The 16,343-nt window shown below is 40.4% G+C and overlaps 2 protein-coding genes across 2 annotated transcripts in view; one reads left to right on the top strand and one right to left on the bottom strand.

Annotated features, from left to right (window-relative positions):
• The window catches only part of LOC147639652 (uncharacterized), a 68,251-nt gene extending 52,315 nt beyond the window's left edge, over positions 1–15,936 (top strand). The window contains exons 8-11 of the mRNA XM_086772497.1: positions 14,695–14,793; positions 14,879–15,050; positions 15,139–15,246; positions 15,339–15,936. Of these exons, the coding sequence (XP_086628623.1) occupies positions 14,695–14,793; positions 14,879–15,050; positions 15,139–15,179 (312 nt within the window). The 3' untranslated portion in view covers positions 15,180–15,246; positions 15,339–15,936. The remainder of the gene's footprint in view (positions 1–14,694; positions 14,794–14,878; positions 15,051–15,138; positions 15,247–15,338) is intronic.
• LOC147639653 (uncharacterized) lies at positions 12,456–13,901 on the bottom strand. The gene is made up of 4 exons (XM_086772507.1): positions 13,709–13,901; positions 13,452–13,623; positions 13,256–13,363; positions 12,456–13,163 (listed from the first exon to the last, which is right to left on the bottom strand). The coding sequence occupies exons 1-3, from the start codon at positions 13,898–13,900 to the stop codon at positions 13,323–13,325; spliced, it is 405 nt and encodes a 134-aa protein (XP_086628633.1). The 5' UTR covers position 13,901; the 3' UTR covers positions 12,456–13,163; positions 13,256–13,322.
• Positions 15,937–16,343: the final 407 nt, after the last annotated feature.

Genomic DNA, 16,343 nt, shown 5'->3' with positions numbered 1-16,343 from the left:
TCAGAGTAGGATTTTGATGAAGTAGGGGCTGGGAAGTTCAAAGGATAAAGAGAAGGAATCGAAAAAGCTCCACACCCTCGGAAGATGAATCTAGCACATTTGGGCCAGATGGAAATGACAATGAAACAGAAAGGAGCAAGAAAAAGACCTCCAAAAAAAAAGATAAAGATAAGGCAAAGAAAGAGGATATACTCAATGAAGTCCAGGCCCACCACCCTAGTAGCCAAAAGTTGCAGGCTTCCAAAAATGGATGTTTTGTGGTCAATGCAAAACAAAAGGGCATGTTAAGGCAGAGTGCACCACTCCTCCCACTTGGGCAATTTGTTGCATGTATAATCATACAATGGATAATTGCAGATATAGCCTTAAAAATAGAGTGGTAGTGGTCCACCAGATGGCAGCACATGAGCCTCAACCCATTACAACCACATACCAGGGAAGGGGTAGAGGGAGGTACCAAGGCTGGGGGTATGGCAAAGTGGCTAACAAGGAATGAGAAGACAAGCTAACATGCTACAAGTTCCGTATGCTTGGCCACATGAGTTGGGTTTTCCCCTTGAGAATGAGGCATCAAGTAGAAAAATAATAAGAGCTCGACAAGTTAACTAGCCGATGTGTAGATGGTGATGCTAGGGCCATGTGCACCCTAGTTGACACTGGCGGAGGTACAAATGGTAGATGCTCCTAACTCAAAGCAAATAAGACCATTAGATATCCTAGCCCTAACACGGTCACAAAAGGAGAAACAAGCCAAGGAGTTGTCCTCAAAAGAAGACGAACCAAGAAAAGATGAATGGTGGGAGCAAATAAGACCATTAGATATCCTGGCCCTAACATGGTCACAAAGGAGAAACAAAGCCAAGGAGCTATCCTCAAAAGAAGATGAGCTAGGAATAGATAAATGGTGGGAGCAAGACAAAATTAGGAAATTATTTGCCAAACTGATAAAGAGAGAACAAAGAAGCAAAGGACTCAAGGATTCTAAGGGTAGAGGGTTGAAGAGCCCAGAAAGGACCCGAGGCATCCGGAGGAAAGAGTCTAGAGAGGCTCACCCAAGGACCTGAGGTGTCTAGAGAAAAGAGTCAAAGAGACTCAAACAAGGGCCTGAGATGGCCAAAAAAGGGAGCCTAGGGAGGCTTGATGAAAGGCCAGAGATGCCTGGCTAAGAAGTAGAAAGAGGCTCAAACAAGGGCCTGAGACATCCGGGAATGGAAGTCCAAAGAGGCTTGAACAAAATAATATAAGGCCTGAGATGCCAGGTAATGAAGGCACAAGAAGGCTTGAAGAAAACAACACAAAATCTGAAAGAAACTCGAGCAAGAGAAGTAAGTTATCCAAATACCAAAATCTTGCAGAGAAATTTCAGGTTTTGGACATCCTGAGCATGTTCCTAAACCAAAAAGTATCCTTGAGAAATATACTAAATTTGTATCCACGTTTCAAGACTGAGGTCCTTCAAAAATGCCAACAGGGGCTTGAACCAAGAAATGTGCAACATGGAAGAAAGCATGGACTGCCACATGGCTCAACTTGGGGAAGTAGCCAAAATCAAGGATGACAAAGTAGCTAAGAATAAATATCAAGATAAAAAACAAAGAAATTAGAGGTGTCATCTTGGATGGAGGATTGAGAGTGAATGTGTTTACAGAAGATGCTGCCCAAAACTGGGTTGGAACTTGGGATTGACATGGGACACACATTGTCTTCAATATCCAAATGGTTGATAACATGACTGTGGTGCAAAAGGGAAAAATAAAAAAAGTGAGAATACAAGTTTCTAGCATGGAATTCCCGGTGAGCTTGGGGGTACTTACCCATGAAGGTTGTTGTGGGATCCTCCTAGGTGTTATCAGGAAAACCTTGGTTAAATGAAGGGAAAGTAAAGCATGACTAGAATAGAGATAGAATATCCGTAAGAAAGGGGAAAAGAAAGGTATACATTGAGTTTGGAAAAAAAAGGGAACCATAAAACTAGAACAAGCACCATTATATGCTAAAACATTCAACATGATTGATGGCCTAGAAGATGAGGAGGAGGAACGGCTGCTAAAAGAAAATCTTGAACTGGTTTCCCCTATTCATGATACACATAGGCAAAATCCTAAAGTCCCATCACAGAGAAGGGCAGTGGTCAAGTAATGGGTCTCCATTTAGAGAAAAGGCAACCAGGGACATGGTCAGAAGAGAACACACAATGGAGGGCCAAGAGCGGAAGACACCCACCCCTCAAGATGAGTAGCTAAAGATGGGTAAGCCCACCCAAGAAGAACAGAATGAAATGGAGCAATTGAAAGTCTGGTTGAATGCACAAGAGGAAGCAAGAGAAAAGGAGTCCACCCAGGTGAAGTAGGATCAGCTAATAGAATTCCATTCGACAGATGACAAAGAAGAGAAAATGGTCAAAATAAGCACAAAATCGAAAGAAGGTTTCAAAGAGCAACTCATTCAACTACAAAAGGAATATAGGAATGTGTTTTCCTGGTCCTATGTTGACATGGAAGGAAAAGATCGCATATTTTACCAGCACAAGATAAACTTAAAAGAGAGTGCAATCTCAGTGCACAACAAAGGTACAGGATAAACCCTAACTATGCAAAGTAGGTAAAAGAAGAAATAGATAGGATCTTGAGAGTTGGGTTTATTTAGCTTTTGTAACCACCTTTTATCCATATTGCTTCACCTTAGATGATGTGGTGAGGGATTTATATTCAATTGACTACTTAGAGCACCAAGAAATTTCTCCAATTCCAAGAAACATTGCATTTTGAGTGTTCTTGTGAGTCATGTTCCTTCTACCCACCACCAAATTACGATGTAGTTTGAGTCACTACATGTAGATTCAGCTTATGTACTCCTCCATAATTAATTCTCTAATGTTGACTACCCTTCAAGTACCGCACACTTTCTTGGCTTCCATCCATAAATACATGTAGTTTCAATGTATGTACTCCTCCATAAATAATTCCCCAATGTTGACTACTCTTCAAGTATCATCATATTCTCTTGGCTTCCATCCAATGATATGTCTTTGGTTTTTTCATAACTTGAGCCATCAAATTAACTGCAATATATTTATCATGTCTACTTATGGTTCAATAGATTAATGAGTTGTCTATACAAGGTTGTATAATAATAACATCAATCTTGTATATCTCTTGTCAACTTCAAATTTGATTTCATTGGTGTAGCCACTTGTTTACAATTAGCCATATTGTATGTTTGAAGAATATAAAAGAATTATATTTGTAGAGATATTCTCTCTCTATCCTAGATACTTCAATACCAAGGATGTAGTAGAAGTAACCAAGGTTCTTCATTTGAAATTTCTTAGAGAGTTTGGATTAAATTTCAGCATAGCAACAAGTGCATCATTGCTACTTGCCAAGATTAAGGCATCCACATAAGAGAAACAATATAACATCATTGCCTTGAACCTTGTAGTGAAGAATAGGGTCTACATTATTGAGAATGGGGATGCCGATCAATTCCATTATACCAAGTGGTATTTACTCAATTTGACATATTTTCATATCTATTCATGTAGACTGCTTCTATTGAGGAAGCCATTGCTAACATCCATTTTCCATAGCTTGCACTTAAGAAGAGAGGCCAAAGAGATCATTCGATTGAGCTCATCTTGGCATTAGGTGTCTAAGTCTCCTCATAATCAGCTCTATGATAGAATCCTTGAGCAACAAGTGTAACTTTAAGTCTTTTAATATTTCCTTGTTTATGTAAGAAGAGAGGGCACAAAGAGCATTTGATTGAGCTCATATTGGCAATAGATGCCCAAGTCTCCTCATAATCAGCTCCATGATTTTGATAGAATCCTTGAACAAGCAGCATAACTTTAAGTCTTTAAACTTTCCTTCTTCATTTTACTATAGCTTATTGTTTGCAGCCTCAATAGTTTTTTTGTGATGAGGGGAGAATTTCACAAATCCCATGTCATTTCTATTAAGTGCATTTGGCTTGTTCTTCATAGAATCTTTCCATTCTTTCTTATCACATCATTATTATAACAAGTAGGTTCATCATGTTGCATGAGTGATGATGGAAAATCAAGGTTGCTATACTAAGAATTTGAATTGCTACCTCTTTAGTATGTTAACCTTTTAGTTTGCCTTCTTTCTCTAGTATAAAGTATTTTTGTGCTTCAAGTAGTTTGTTTCTATGGCTGAAAATGTATCAGGATATAAAGTGGGCACCCTCCGTTCATGTTCTTTGTAATGATTATTTTTGACTCTAAAGGCATTGAACCATTCTTGCATGCTCACAAGGGTCATTTCCTCCTGGAGCGCAGGTGCCCGCGCACACATATAGGAGTCCGCACATCTGCATGCGACCGCGTGCACACACGCACACATGGACGCGTAATCAAGTGCTCGGAGCGTAAACTCCCATGCAGATACATAGTCGCCCGCACAAACACATTGAAGCGCACGTACGTTTGGAGCATAGCTTGCACTAACATACAATATGTCAAATGCAGGGGAGTGACCCGATTAGGGCATGGAGGCGTACACAGTGCTTGTCAGGCACTGTGGAGTCTAAGAGTAACAAAGTACAAGCACCCAAATCACTTCTAAGCAAAGATTCTAAGCGTAAAGCTCAAACACAGCATCCTTTCCTACGAGCATACAGCTATTTCAATGAGCAAACATCGATAAATAGATGTGAAACTTAGTGAGCATACACACATTACGCTAGGGAACATTGCTAAAACCTCAAATCTCTAAAATCTATGCGTACAGAAATCGCGATATATGCAAATACGGGAAAATTATTAAAAATAGTGAAAAAAAATAATGGCCGGAGTCGAGAAAAATAAAAGAAAATAGTGTGGGTGAAAACTATGTTGCATGGTAAGTTAATTGGCAGCACTTGACAAGTAATTCCGCTAATTCGCCTTTTTATGCCAGTTAGAGACTCGACGGTGATTAGCGAAGTTAACATATGGGTTGAGAGAGCATGGCATGACAAAATTACACAGTATTTTTTCACTACTAGGTGGGCTAGAGAGGAGTCAAAATGCCTGCTTCTGAAAACACCTGAACTGAGGCATGGCAACCGCAGAGGCGATTCTAAGGCAAAATCGGCCTTCAAAAAAATTCCTAACACTGCCACGTCAGTTGCCACTTGTCGTTGCACAACCAAGGTAACGCACCGGTGTCCCTGAAGGTATCCAACGAAACTGTGGGCTAGGAAGCCACTGTGGTGGATCTCCACTGCCGGTCTAGAATCCGTAGGATTTGTGCGAATTAATTTGGACACCAGATGCAGCACAAAAAACCTCAATGGCTTGCTCAAAGCGGCGCGAATTGGTCTCATGGCCCTGCAAGGACATCGCCTTGTCATCAACAAACTTCGAGTCCAGTATCTCCTCCTCTCTGATAGGAAGACAAAGGCCCTATAATCCCACCTCTTGAGATGCCAAGAAGCCTCGAGGTAATGCATGCAACGCCTCATAAAGCTCACTGTTTGAGAAGGGTGCCAACAATCTGGTGCGCATCTCCGTCACTACCCTCCTTGTATGCATCCACACTGTCTGATGACATTCCTCTCGATGGGGAGAGGGCTTCTTAGTTGAGAGCAAGATACGATAGAAATCTATCGCAATCCCCCTAATCTCATTAGGCTTAGTAGCGCAAGATTCATAAGGGCGCCGTAGCCGTCTGACCTTGGTTTATTCTTTTGTATGGAGTTTTTACTGTGCGCAGCGGAGGTCAGTTGATGGAAGGAATATAGACCTTGCAGCGCAGTGGCAGTTCTTTCTAAGTGAAAGTGGTGGGTAGATTGATTTGATGGGCTATAAGGCTATAGACAACGGGTTCAACGCCCTAAAGGCTAGTAACTGACTAATTTGCACATCATACCAAATCTATGAAATTCTTCTGGCAGTGTGCCAAGTCTACCTAAGCCATCTCCTAGCGATTAACAATCACAAACAAGACCATTATCATCTCAGATGGGGTTCCTGCCAAAGTTAGATGCACGCTTGGCTTCTGTTCATAATGGGGGCCATACAAGATGTGCAAGACAACACAATAGTACCATAATTATGACAAGTGGGCATTGAGTGTATACTAACACCCCCCTTGAGATGATCTATGTTAATTTTGGCCTAAGTTCAAGTCGATGAAGATGTCAAGTCAGCAAGTCCTTCCCAAGAGCCTTGGTGAATATGTCAGTGTAATTCTCCACAATAGAGCAATACTTGAAGTTTACTATCCCGCACATAATGATACTGAATCTCAATGTGCTTTGTGCAAGCGTGAAACACAGGGTTCCTTGCAATAGCCATGCAACTTTGATTGTTGCTGCATTTCAGTCAGGGTTGTTGCTTTGCTAATCTAAATAGCCATGCAACATAAGATCCTCGTCAACCATATCAACTCATAGGCAGCAAAACAAGTTGCTTTGTATTCATCTTTTGTTGAAGAAAGTCACCATTGGTTACTTCTTGCTTGTCCAGGAAAAGAGACCTGAACCAAGAGAGAAGCAATATCTAGAACGTAATTTCTAGAAATCACAATATCCTACCCAATCTAAATCACAATAACCTGTAAGAGTGTCACCTGTATTATATGTATTACAATACTCTAAAGTACCTATAATGTCCCTAAGCACTCGCATTCCTTATTTCCAGTGACTTTCCCTTGGCTTGTTGGAAAACATGCTCTCAATGCGCCAACTGAGAAGCTTGTATCAAGTCTAGTGTTTGTCAAAAAAATTAAGTTGCCCACCACCAACTTTTAGTACTTCTTGATGTCAATAAGTGTTGAATAGTCCTTGATAGAAAGCCTCACATTCACCTCCATGGGCGTGGAAAGTGGCTTACAATTAGCCATCCTAAATGCCTTCAAAATCTCAAAGGCATATGAAGATCTTACATGACTCCTGTGAGACTTTAATCCCCAATAAAAAATGCATATATCCAAGTCTATCATTAACTGTTATGAAATGAAGATCTTACATGACTCCTGCCAGACTTTAATCCCCAATAAAAAATGCATAAATCCCAAGTTTATCATTTCAAATTCTTAACTTAGAACCTCCCTTGTTTGCTAGACCATCTCTTCATTATTACCTATGATGTTTAACTCATTCATATAATGGACAACTATGAAAATATTCCCATTCCTTCTCTCACCACATCATCAGCCATCGCACACGTATGACGCCGCCACATCAGTTGTACCTGTATAGTTGCCACATCAGCAACAAAAAGTATTTATCAAATTGATGCTTTGATACTCTTAGATTTTTGGGGCTTTTAAAAATGAGATTAGATTCAACATTTGAGCCTTCCAAATTGAAACCTCCTACATCGAATTGAAACCTCCTACATCGAATTAAAGCGCCATGGAAGTGTCTGTTGTTAGAAGAGAGTATTCTTGAGAAGTTTATTAACTTCCAAGAAATTCTCTTTTCCCTATTTTTGCATTTAAGTCATGGGTTTTCTTTTTGGGAATTCTCCCAAAAGTTAAATTGAATTATCCTATGTGTGTTTTTTGTCTGATAATGCCTTATTTATATAAAAAGCTTCATCGTTCCATGTCATACCCTACCTAGAGCAAAGGGGAGTGTCTTGGTAGATTGATGTAGGCACAATCATGTGTGGTCAAGCTTTTATATGAGGCTTGATAAGAGAGTTTCATGTGTCGGCACATTGTGTTCTTTTATATCAGTGTTGCAGTTTAGAGGCTAAATCACCATGGCTATTGAAGGTCCTCTTTCATTGTGTTGTTTTATATCAGTGTTGCAGTTTAGAGGCTAAATCACCATGGCTATTGAAGGTCTTCTCAAGTATCTCCACCTCCACCTCCACCTCCACCTCCACCTCCACCTCCACCTCCACCTCCACCTTCACTCCAAACCCTAAATCTACACAAATATGTGCAAGTCAAGAGCTTACTTTAGCCTTACCCGAGCATGTGTAGTTGGGTCTTACCTTAGAGATGTGAATGCAGCTTCCCAATGTGGGTGCGCTAGCTCGTTCACATCACGTCCTCACTCAGTTGTTGTCACACTGGAAATGTTTTTTTTGCCAATGGGGTGAAGGGAGAGCTCTTTGTGCCTAGATGGAGGCAAGAAGAGGTGGTCCTTCGAGACAGTTCTTCCTCACAAAAGGCCCCTAGGGAAGCTAATGCAAGAAGACAACTTAGAATCAAACCCATCTAGCATGCATCCATTAAGCAAGAAAGATTCAATGGTATATAAATAAAGTCAGATTCATAAAATATGACTCTCTCTCTCGAGACCTAGAGAGAAAGTGTCTGAAAGGACTCTAACAGAGTAAGGCAACTAACAAGAATGTAATGCTGGTCTATGGAAGGCCGTAAGAGCAGTACATTCATAAGTTGTTAGATGAAGCTAAAATGATGATTTTCTCTCTCTAGACCTAGAGAGAGAAAATAATAGAAGACCTTAATGACAGCTAGGATGCAGTGGGAATGAAAATGGAGTATTGGAAGTACTTAAGGACATTCACAAGCCGCTAGCTAAGTAATGCACACTCATATGTTGCTAGATATGATGATTTTCTCTCTCTAAATCTAGAGAGAGAAAATGCTTTAGAAGACCTTAACAGAAACTAGAGCTCAACGGGAATGGACATGAAGTATGGAAAGTACTTAAAGACATTCATAAGCCGTTAGCTAATGACCTAGGGATTCCAACATGCTTTACGGGAATCAAAATGATCTAGGAACGACTTCAAAACGTATTAATTAAGTGTCGGAAGTCACCCGGGAGCGGGGGAACATGGCCCAGGTGGTGGGATAAGGTGGAGAGTGGCTAAGCTTGCTCCAAAAGGCTCAGTTGACCTATTCTAGGTGAAAAGAAGGGACTGGGAGCAAAAGAAGGCCAAAAAGCAACTTTTGCCTCCTAAAATAGAGACTAGGATCTGCAAAATCAATCTTCTCTCTCTCAGGATGGCGCTAATTCAATCTCTCTCTAGCTTCTTTTGCATGTAGAGCCTCCTATGTGCATATAGGGCAAGCAGGTACTCATTCCAAAGCTATCAGAAGCCTCTTTCTACTTCTTCTCTCTGCAAATACTAAGCTGTTACAATATTTATCGTAACGAACGTAATCCCAGGCTTCCTGTAAGCCGAGAGGAGGGATTTCCGTATAAGCCATACACATAAGAATATGACTCCAAGTTCTTCTCCTTCTCTCCGTAGTAGGTACTCAGGGCTCGTGTAGTCTTGTAGTCCTTGAGAGTGGGAACTAGGATTGGCTTCTAGCAAGTTTATTGAGTCGTTATGCTGGTAGATTTTGAGGATCATAAGCCCTTCTAATCTATTTTGCAAGAGGACGAGGCTCATCATCATGTACTATCTCTCCGATTGGAGAAATTAATACAAGTTCTTTTGGAGGGGGGACCGATCTCATAAATGCGGCTCTCAATACGGTGTCCTTGTTGCAATCTTTTCTTTTTGCAAAGGTTTACGTGAATCATTGGCTTTTCCTTCACAGTTATCGAGTAAATTACGTCTTTGCCAAGATATACGATTACATTGGTATCATAGCTTAGGCTTTCTTTCTTTTTGAAGAAAGAAACGGTCCAAGATAGTCCATGAAAGGTTAAGTCTGTACATAATCTAAAGTAGGAGGAATTGGGACCTATTATCCTTCTTGCTGTTGTGCTAGAGACAGCAGAGGGGAATTCCTGTCTTAATACTGCACCTCTTCGGAGGGTACCTATGGTTTCAATAGTATTGAGCTTGTAGAAAGTCTCCAAAGACTAGCCATTTGGGAAGTTGCACTGTTATGCCCCACTCCTCTATTTTAGCTTATAGACGGAAAGGGTGCACTAAGAGCACTAAGAGCACTACCATTGCCTCAGGGTCAGCATTTTCCCACTCAACTATTTGTTGATGATAATTACAATATAGTGAAGCTCTTTTACAGCTGGAAGGCTTTTATAGGAGGCCCAATGAAAAGGAAAATTCAGAGTGGACTCCTCATTAGGTCATAATATATGGTTGAGTAGAGTGGCCATGGAGGACTTATGAATGCATGCAAAGGAAGGACTCTCTCCAAATGCATTTCATTCACGTATACTTGCATCCTGAAGGCGTGTGGCATCACACAAGAAGTTGACGGGCAAAATATTCATGACGAGATTATTAGTCAGGTTATATGTTGTGCATGCAAATACTTTGGTAAGTGGAATCATGTCCAACTCCAAGAGAGGGTCTTGGAAATCACTACTTCATAAATGGCATGCTAAGGATTGTGGAAAAAATCCATTTGGCTCGAGTTTCATTAATAAAATCCAATTTGGCTTGACTTTTTAAAATCCAATCACAACCTAAGGTGAACCAATCACTTCTTGTGCCTTTGCCCTTTGAGGACAGAGTAGGCACACACTATCACTTTGTTAACGCTTCCTTGCTTTGTTCTTTGCAAAATCACATCATGGGGTAGGCGCTTACTTAAACTAAATGGAAAGGTGTAGCAAAACAAAAGTGCTTCCTGCCCTCGTTTGAGGTCTAAGGGACAATAACCTAGTGCGGTGAAACCAGTAGACATATAGAATGGGGAAGGATATAGATGATGATCTCGCTTGGGAGTTGGCTTCAATTCGCCGGCCTCATGGAATGTAATTGGCTATTGATCTCGAACTCGTCAGCAGAGATCGTGGTGTAGCTAAGGCCACAAGAAGTAGAGCTTCATATCTTCAAACATGGCTGCATCTTCTTGTAAGAGCAGGTGATTCATTTTTACTACAAACTGAGCGAAAGGTTCATGAAGTTTTTACTTAAGGTGATTTCATTGCTAAAGAGCGGTCTGAGTTACACTTTGTTGGGAAAAACTTTGAATTAGCAATTGTTTAATTAAAGACCAATTTGCTTTGACTTGATCGGTATATTGTACAAACCATGTTGCAATGACTCCCTCGAGTAATGTGCGGACTTTGAGGGCCTTCGGTCATCTTGCTAGTGATGGTGGCTTTCAAAATGGTCAATACACATCGAGACATCTTTCGTAGGGAGACCTAAAATACTTTTAGGACGCTCCTTGGGATCATATTTACATGTTTGGTATTGTTTGTGTGAGAGATAGCCTATCAAATTCTGATTTGTGTTATTGACTTGGATGAATTGGCTATGAAAATGTGATCCAAGGAAGGTTTTTGTGGATGAATTGGCTATGAAAATGTGATCCAAGGGAGGTTTTTGTGTTTGCAAAAAACTCCGGATGCTTCTAGAAGACTGTGGATGCCCGTCTCCAGCACCAATGTAATGTATCTAGATTAGAGAGAAAATCTGCTTCCATTCATTCTCGATCTCCCTTTTGTCTTTACATCTTGCTCCTCATTACATCCAGAACATTCAATTGTTCTAACAGATTACCTAACTACATGACCATGTGGACACCCATGTGGCCAATACTCAACTCACTACATATATATATATATATATATATATATATATATATACATGTTTAAAATCCTCACTTCAATCTAAAGTGCGTTTTATTGCTAGAAAACAACTCAGCTGAAAATTGATTGGCCGCCATAACTCATGCAACAGAAGGGTGCCGTCCAAAACTCTTAGCATTTTGGCACTGACTAGGCGTCCAGCAAGGATGAAAGTTGGACGGTCATTTTGGCAGTGTCTAGCGCCCATTTCCCAGCGGCATGCCCTCATTGGGTATTAATCTAGCATTTGGCGGGCACTGTTTCAGTGTGTACATCGAAGCTCAGCTACTATCAAGCAATTGCAAGTAGCAGCAGCAGCACGAGGACGAAGATGGGGCGAGGGTCTTTTGAAGAAAAAGAAGAGCTCGTGGTGTGTTATGAGAGCACACAGTGGGTGCTTCTCTCGCTACTCGCGGGGGGCGTTGGCCTCGTCAACCTCCCCATGCTGTCCGTCAAGATGTTCGATCACGCAGACTCTACGTCACTAACAACGGTATGGCCTACAAGGTAAGCCCTTCTTTCTCATTTCCTCTGTTTTTTGCCTCTGATTTCTGCATAGATCTAGGGTTTCCGTCTCTAGAACGATCTGTATGTGCTGAAGGTGTAGCGATTGGCCATGGAGGAGGCCATTTCCTCCAGGATCCTTTTCATTTGTTTTGGGCTATGTTCTAAAGGCGTAAGACTGAGATGCTCAATCAAGATTCTTTTGATTGTTATATTGGGGTGCTGCAGTCTATACGTCTGCAAATGTTTAAAGCATGTGAAACTAGCAATGCCTAAAATAGATTGTCTTGCGTCCCTTTTACATTTTAGAGGATCATGGAACCAAACAAAAGGAATTGAAAACTACAGAGCAACCAAATAGAGAAAAGCATTGAAAACTACAGAGCAAAAAACCATACACTTGTAAATTTGATACATGAAACTCAGAATTCAAGACCTTGGATCATCATGGATGAGTGCCATGTGGAAGATAAAAAAAAATGCGCCTACATGCATTTCCAAAGTATGGAACCCAAAATTACCACTAGGTAATGTATATGTTTAATGCAAACCAAACATTTAAAAGCCAGTGCTTCACTGTGCACGTCTATAAATTACCAACACAAAATCTTACCAAACTACTCTTGAAAGTTGGAACATCATTTATTCCAAGTAAAGACATGTCTGAATAGTTTTTCAAGAGTTCAAAATTCAGCTCTTACAACACTATTACATTCATGAAAACTTGACTAATCTGAGAAGTTCAAGGCATGCCCTTCAAGTCAAGACAAGCATCAACAAGTATACATACCTACAAAAAGGGATATGTGAATACAAGTTCTCAAAAACTATACCTAGAGAAGGGAGGGGACATGTCAGAGTACAAACTCAAGACATGTACGGATCTAGGAGGTTGGGATCCAAGAGCTCCTCCAACCCATTAGGAGCCAAACATACCAACTCATAGTCATTACTCGGGACTTGAGCTTGTGAGGTGCTTGGTGGCACACAAGAGGGCATAGACGTGGAAGGAGAGCTATAGACTGTCGGAACACCACCAGCACCAAAAAATGCATGTCCAAGCCGTGAGCGAAGAAACAACTCAATGATCCAAATAGCAACCATGCTACGTTGAGAGCTTGCGCGAGCTCTTGATGTAGCTTGAAAATCATTCCCCACAGGGAGAAGGGACATGGACACATTTATGTCAATAAGCTTTCCCGTTTCTCCGTGGAAGATAGGACCCCCTGAAAAAAATGAAGCATGTTTGAAGAAATTACAACCATAGAAATTTTCAATGAAATATCTCATATAATAAACCCACAATTTACAAACAAACCTGAATCTCCCGGTGCGGAACCACCGCCAGTAGCAATCCGAAAATTATCAAGCAACTGGGACGAGAACTAGCCACGAGTGACATTCCATACCATCCTCCATCTCCCACCTATTAAAGGGTCAGAAGCACAAGAATTTAAGCCAAACAAGACTAGACAAGACTCAAAAAGATACTTTTTTGTAATTAAATAACTTACTAGCATTGATTCCAGTACAAGTAGAGTTTCCAAACAGAATATAAGGTTGCCCATAGAGTGATGGAGACACGGTGGAATCAACCACGGCAGTGATTCGATTCACCGGTGTCGAAACTTCCAAAATTAAGAAGTCCAGATCAGAGTCAAAAGCGAAGACTTTGCAGCGAACATGCTGCACAAACCAAGGTTGTAAATAAAAAGAAACCAAGAAAACAATTAGCGAAGAAAAATCATCCACAATCACTCAACAAAGTTACCTCCAATGGGGCTTGCAACTGCACATCCAGCTCACTCCCAACCAACCCAATTGGCTCAAAGGCATGCAAACAAGTGATGATACATGGGGACGAAGGCCCCTGAACAAAAGCACCCGGAATAAGCTCATGTGCATCGTCCCGACGAATAAGGACAGTGTACGGGGCGAGTGCTTGAATATCAGCAGTAGCCATTTCACCTATAAAAGTTAATGAACAACATCAAAAATCTTCCATGAAAGCTACTTCAAGCAAACATGTTCTCATGAAGTTGACATCAATTTAACCTGCACATTGAATCAAGCTTGAAAAAGATTTGTTATCACATGAAGACTTTCATGTAAGTTAAATCAAGCAAACCCATAAAAGACACTTCAAGCAGACTTATTTTCAAACACTTCAAGTAGACTTATTTTCAAACTATTACTTTCCAGACACAATCTTAAAATAAATGTAATCCTAAAAGTAAAAATGTACAAAAAAATTTTAAGCAGGTTATTTCACTGTCATGCACTTTGCTTTCTCTAGATTAGCCTGCACACAGCAAATACACCTAAAAATGATTGATCTAGGGATACCTGATAGTGAAATAACCTGCTTAATTTTTTTTTTTTGTACATTTTTACTTTTAGGATTACATTTATTTTAAGATTGTGTCTGGAAAGTAATAGTTTGAAAATAAGTCTGCTTGAAGTGTTTGAAAATAAGTCTGCTTGAAGTGTCTTTTATGGGTTTGCTTGATTTAACTTACATGGAAGTCTTCATGTGATAATAAATCTTTTTCAAGCTTGATTCAATGTGCAGGTTAAATTGCTGTCAACTTCATGAGAACATGTTTGCTTGAAGTAACTTTCATGGAAGATTTTTGATGTTCTTCATTAACTTTTATAGGTGAAATGGCTACTGCTGATATTCAAGCACTCGCTCCGTACACTGTCCTTATTCGTCGGGATGATGCACATGAGCTTATTCCGGGTGCTTTTGTTCAGGGGCCTTCGTCCCCATGTATCATCACTTGTTTGCATGCCTTTGAGCCAATTGGGTTGGTTGGGAGTGAGGTGGATGTGCAGTTGCAAGCCCCATTGGAGGTAACTTTGTTGAGTGATTGTGGATGATTTTTCTTAGCTAATTGTTTTCTTGGTTTCTTTTTATTTACAACCTTGGTTTGTGCAGCATGTTCGCTGCATAGTCTTCGCTTTTGACTCTGATCTGGACTTCTTAATTTTGGAAGTTTCGACACCGGTGAATCGAATCACTGCCGTGGTTGATTCCACCGTGTCTCCATCACTCTATGGGCAACCTTATATTCTGTTTGGAAACTCTACTTGTACTGGAATTGATGCTAGTAAGTTATTTAATTGCAAAAAAGCATCTTTTTGAGTCTTGTCTAGTCCTGTTTGGCTTAAATTCTTGTGCTTCTGACCCTTTAATAGGTGGGAGATGGACGATGGTATGGAATGTCACTCGTGGCTAGTTCTCTTCCCAGTTGCTTGATAATTTTCGGATTGCTGCTGGCGGTGGTTCCGCACCGAGAGATTCAGGTTTGTTTGTAAATTGTGGGTTTATTATATGAGATATTTCATTGAAAATTTCTATGGTTGTAATTTCTTCAAACATGCTTCATTTTTTTCAGGGGGTCCTATCTTCCACGGAGAAACGAGAAAGCTTATTGACATAAATGTGTCCATGTCCCTTCTCCCTGTGGAGAATGATTTTCAAGCTACATCAAGAGCTCGCGCAAGCCCTCAAGGTAGCATGGTTCCTATTTGGATCGTTGAGTTGTTTCTTTGCTCACGGCTTGGACATGCATTTTTTGGTGTTGGTGGTGTTCCGGCAGTCTATAGCTCTCCTTCTACGTCTCTGTCCTCTTGTGTGCCACCAAGCACCTCACAAGCTCAAGTCCCAAGGAATGACTATGAGTTGGTATGTTTGGCTCCTAATGGGTTGGAGGAGCTCTTTGATCCCAACCTCCTAGATCCGTACATGTCTTGAGTTTGTACTCTGACATGTCCCCTCCCTTCTCTAGGTATAGTTTTTGAGAACTTGTATTGACATATCCCTTTTTGTAGGTATGTATACTTGTTGATGCTTGTCTTGACTTGAAGGGCATGCCTTGAACTTATCAGATTAGTCAAGTTTTCATGAATGTAATAGTGTTGTAAGAGCTGAATTTTGAACTCTTGAAAAACTATTCAGACATGTCTTTACTTGGAATAAATGATGTTCCAACTTTCAAGAGTAGTTTGGTAAGATTTTGTGTTGGTAATTTATAGACGTGCACAGTGAAGCACTGGCTTTTAAATGTTTGGTTTGCATTAAACATATACATTAACTTCTACATGGCACTCATCCATGATGATCCAAGGTCTTGAATTCTGAGTTTCATGTATCAAATTTACAAGTGTATGGTTTTTTGCTCTGTAGTTTTCAATGCTTTTCTCTATTTGGTTGCTCTGTAGTTTTCAATTCCTTTTGTTTGGTTCCATGATCCTCTAAAATGTAAAAGGGACACAAGACAATCTATTTTGGGCATTGCTAGTTTCACTTGCTTTAAACATTTGCAGATGTATAGACTGCAGCACCGCAATATAACAATCAAAAGAATCTTGATTGAGCATCTCAGTCTTACGCCTTTAGA

The sequence above is a fragment of the Cibotium barometz genome, chromosome 3 (genome assembly GCF_041138505.1).
Source record: "Cibotium barometz isolate CiBa-2024 chromosome 3, ASM4113850v1, whole genome shotgun sequence".
Taxonomy (NCBI): Eukaryota; Viridiplantae; Streptophyta; class Polypodiopsida; order Cyatheales; family Cibotiaceae; genus Cibotium; species Cibotium barometz.
This window is presented reverse-complemented; position numbering and strand designations above follow the sequence as displayed.

What these genes read in the sequence shown, in the direction of transcription:
- LOC147639653 (XM_086772507.1), bottom strand. Translation starts at nt 13,900, where the DNA reads ATGGCTACTGCTGATATTCAAGCACTCGCCCCGTACACTGTCCTTATT. An exon ending in AGTTGCAAGCCCCATTGGAG is followed by an intron (nt 13,624 to 13,708) that starts GTAACTTTGTTG and finishes TGGTTTGTGCAG; the next exon opens with CATGTTCGCTGCAAAGTCTT. An exon ending in TTGTACTGGAATCAATGCTA is followed by an intron (nt 13,364 to 13,451) that starts GTAAGTTATTTA and finishes ACCCTTTAATAG; the next exon opens with GTGGGAGATGGAGGATGGTA.